General features: G+C 44.4%; 1 protein-coding gene across 1 annotated transcript; it reads left to right on the top strand.

Annotated features, from left to right (window-relative positions):
• The first annotated feature begins 736 nt into the window (after positions 1-736).
• LOC109377422 (dolichyl-diphosphooligosaccharide--protein glycosyltransferase subunit 4-like) lies at positions 737-927 on the top strand. The gene has a single exon (XM_019633759.1). The coding sequence runs from the start codon at positions 765-767 to the stop codon at positions 876-878; it is 114 nt and encodes a 37-aa protein (XP_019489304.1). The 5' UTR covers positions 737-764; the 3' UTR covers positions 879-927.
• The last annotated feature ends 876 nt before the right edge of the window (positions 928-1,803 follow it).

The raw sequence follows: 1,803 nt of genomic DNA, 5'->3' as shown, positions 1-1,803 counted from the left end.
TGGGAGATGAGACTGGAGAGGTGGACTGGGGTAGATCAGGTGGACTTTATGTGCCTACTGAGCGCATTTAGCCTGCAAAGTGTCCCTGGGGTTGTGAGGCAGGTGTCTCATGAGCTCAGATTCATGTTTCAGGAAGCTCTCCTGGCTGTAGGGCAGAGGATGAGACAGAGGACACCAGTTAGGAGACTGTCAAAGTTATCCCAAATCAGAGAAGTTGAGTAACTTTCCCCAAGTCACACAGTATTAAGTGGCAGAGCCAAGATTTGAACCTAGGCAGTCTGGCTCTAGAGCTAACACCCTGTGATAGCATTGGCCTGACCATTAGGTGGCACTACCTGTCTTTCTTGATCAGCTCTTGCCTCCAACTATCACCCCAACTCCAGAGGACCAGGGAGAAAGAATAGCAGTGCTATTTCGCTACAGAGAAAGAGAACATTGGAGGAAAAGCTGGTTTGGGGGAGAGAAAGAATTCAGTTTTGGATAAGTGGTGTGACTTCATATGCATTGTTGCTGTGACTTCATATACATTGTTTATAGAACCTGGATCACAAAAGAGAGGACTCCCCCACTCAGCTGACAGATGGTAATTAAAGCCATGTTAATGGATTAGGTCATATAGGGAGAGATTATAGAAAGAGAACAAAACCCTGAGTAGTATTTTAAAATCAAGTAGTGGAACAGAGCTGGCGCTACAAACTTCCGGTCCAACTCTCCTACCTCAAGCAGCGTGCAGAGCGCGTCGGAGCCGAGCCCAGTTGATCAGGATGATCACAGACGTGCAGCTCGCCATCTTCGCCAACATGCTGGGCGCGTCGCTCTTCCTGCTTGTCGTTCTCTATCACTACGTGGCCGTCAACAATCCCAAGAAGCAGGAATGAAAAGTGGCGCTTTCTCAGCCCCAGGGTTCCAGGACATAGTCTGAGGCAAGACGGANTATTTAATTTTCATATTGGCTACTATTATTTTCATTTCTAAAGCTCTTTCTTATTCTCTGAAGGTTCCTTTTTATTGCAACTATTCTTGTTTAATCTTTTTGAAGATACAAATGGAAAGTATTCCTAAGAGTTCTCCTTGTTCCCAGATATTATTTTAGGACAGTTATGGAATCTCCCTAACACTAACACTATCACAATTGTGAATCTACTGAAGTTAGTTTTAGGTTATATTATCCCTGAGGCTATAAGAAATAAAACATTCTTTTAGTAAAGTAATATGAAGTCCCTAATTTCCTTACAAGTGATTTGAACAAATATTTTAGGACTTTCAGCTTGTCGTTCTTTATTGTTTAATCCCCCCATCACATATAGAAGCAACCAACTGGCTCTGTTGTCCTGAAGGCAGTGAAAATCCAGCTGGCATTAAGGGGTGGGGCAATGATAATGGAAAAACAGTTAAATAATAACCTCGGATCATCTGGAATGAGTGTCCATTGAAAGATTTGGGGCAAGTGGCCACTGGCATTGGAGAACAAGGAGTGTGTGCATTTCCACCCTGATTCTAGTGCATGAGTGTTAGCGACAGGGACCAGCACAAGGCCGTGAGCAGATTGTTCATGGAAGTCAACAGCAGCACATACAGCTGTCTGGCAGTAAGAGAAAAGTCTGGGGTGGAAGGAAAGAGGAGAGAAAAGAAGGAAAAGTGGGTGGGTGGGTAGGTGTGTGGATGGATGGATGGATGGGTGGATGGATGGATGGATGGATGGATGGAAGTATGAGTGAGTGGATAAATAGATGGGTGAAAGAAAGACCATCTGTGAGATGGACCTGCAGGAGACTCAGAAATAACTGAGAAGACACTTTCAGA

This window comes from Hipposideros armiger, unplaced genomic scaffold, assembly GCF_001890085.2.
Source record: "Hipposideros armiger isolate ML-2016 unplaced genomic scaffold, ASM189008v1 scaffold_1396, whole genome shotgun sequence".
Taxonomy (NCBI): domain Eukaryota; kingdom Metazoa; phylum Chordata; class Mammalia; order Chiroptera; family Hipposideridae; genus Hipposideros; species Hipposideros armiger.
This window is presented reverse-complemented; position numbering and strand designations above follow the sequence as displayed.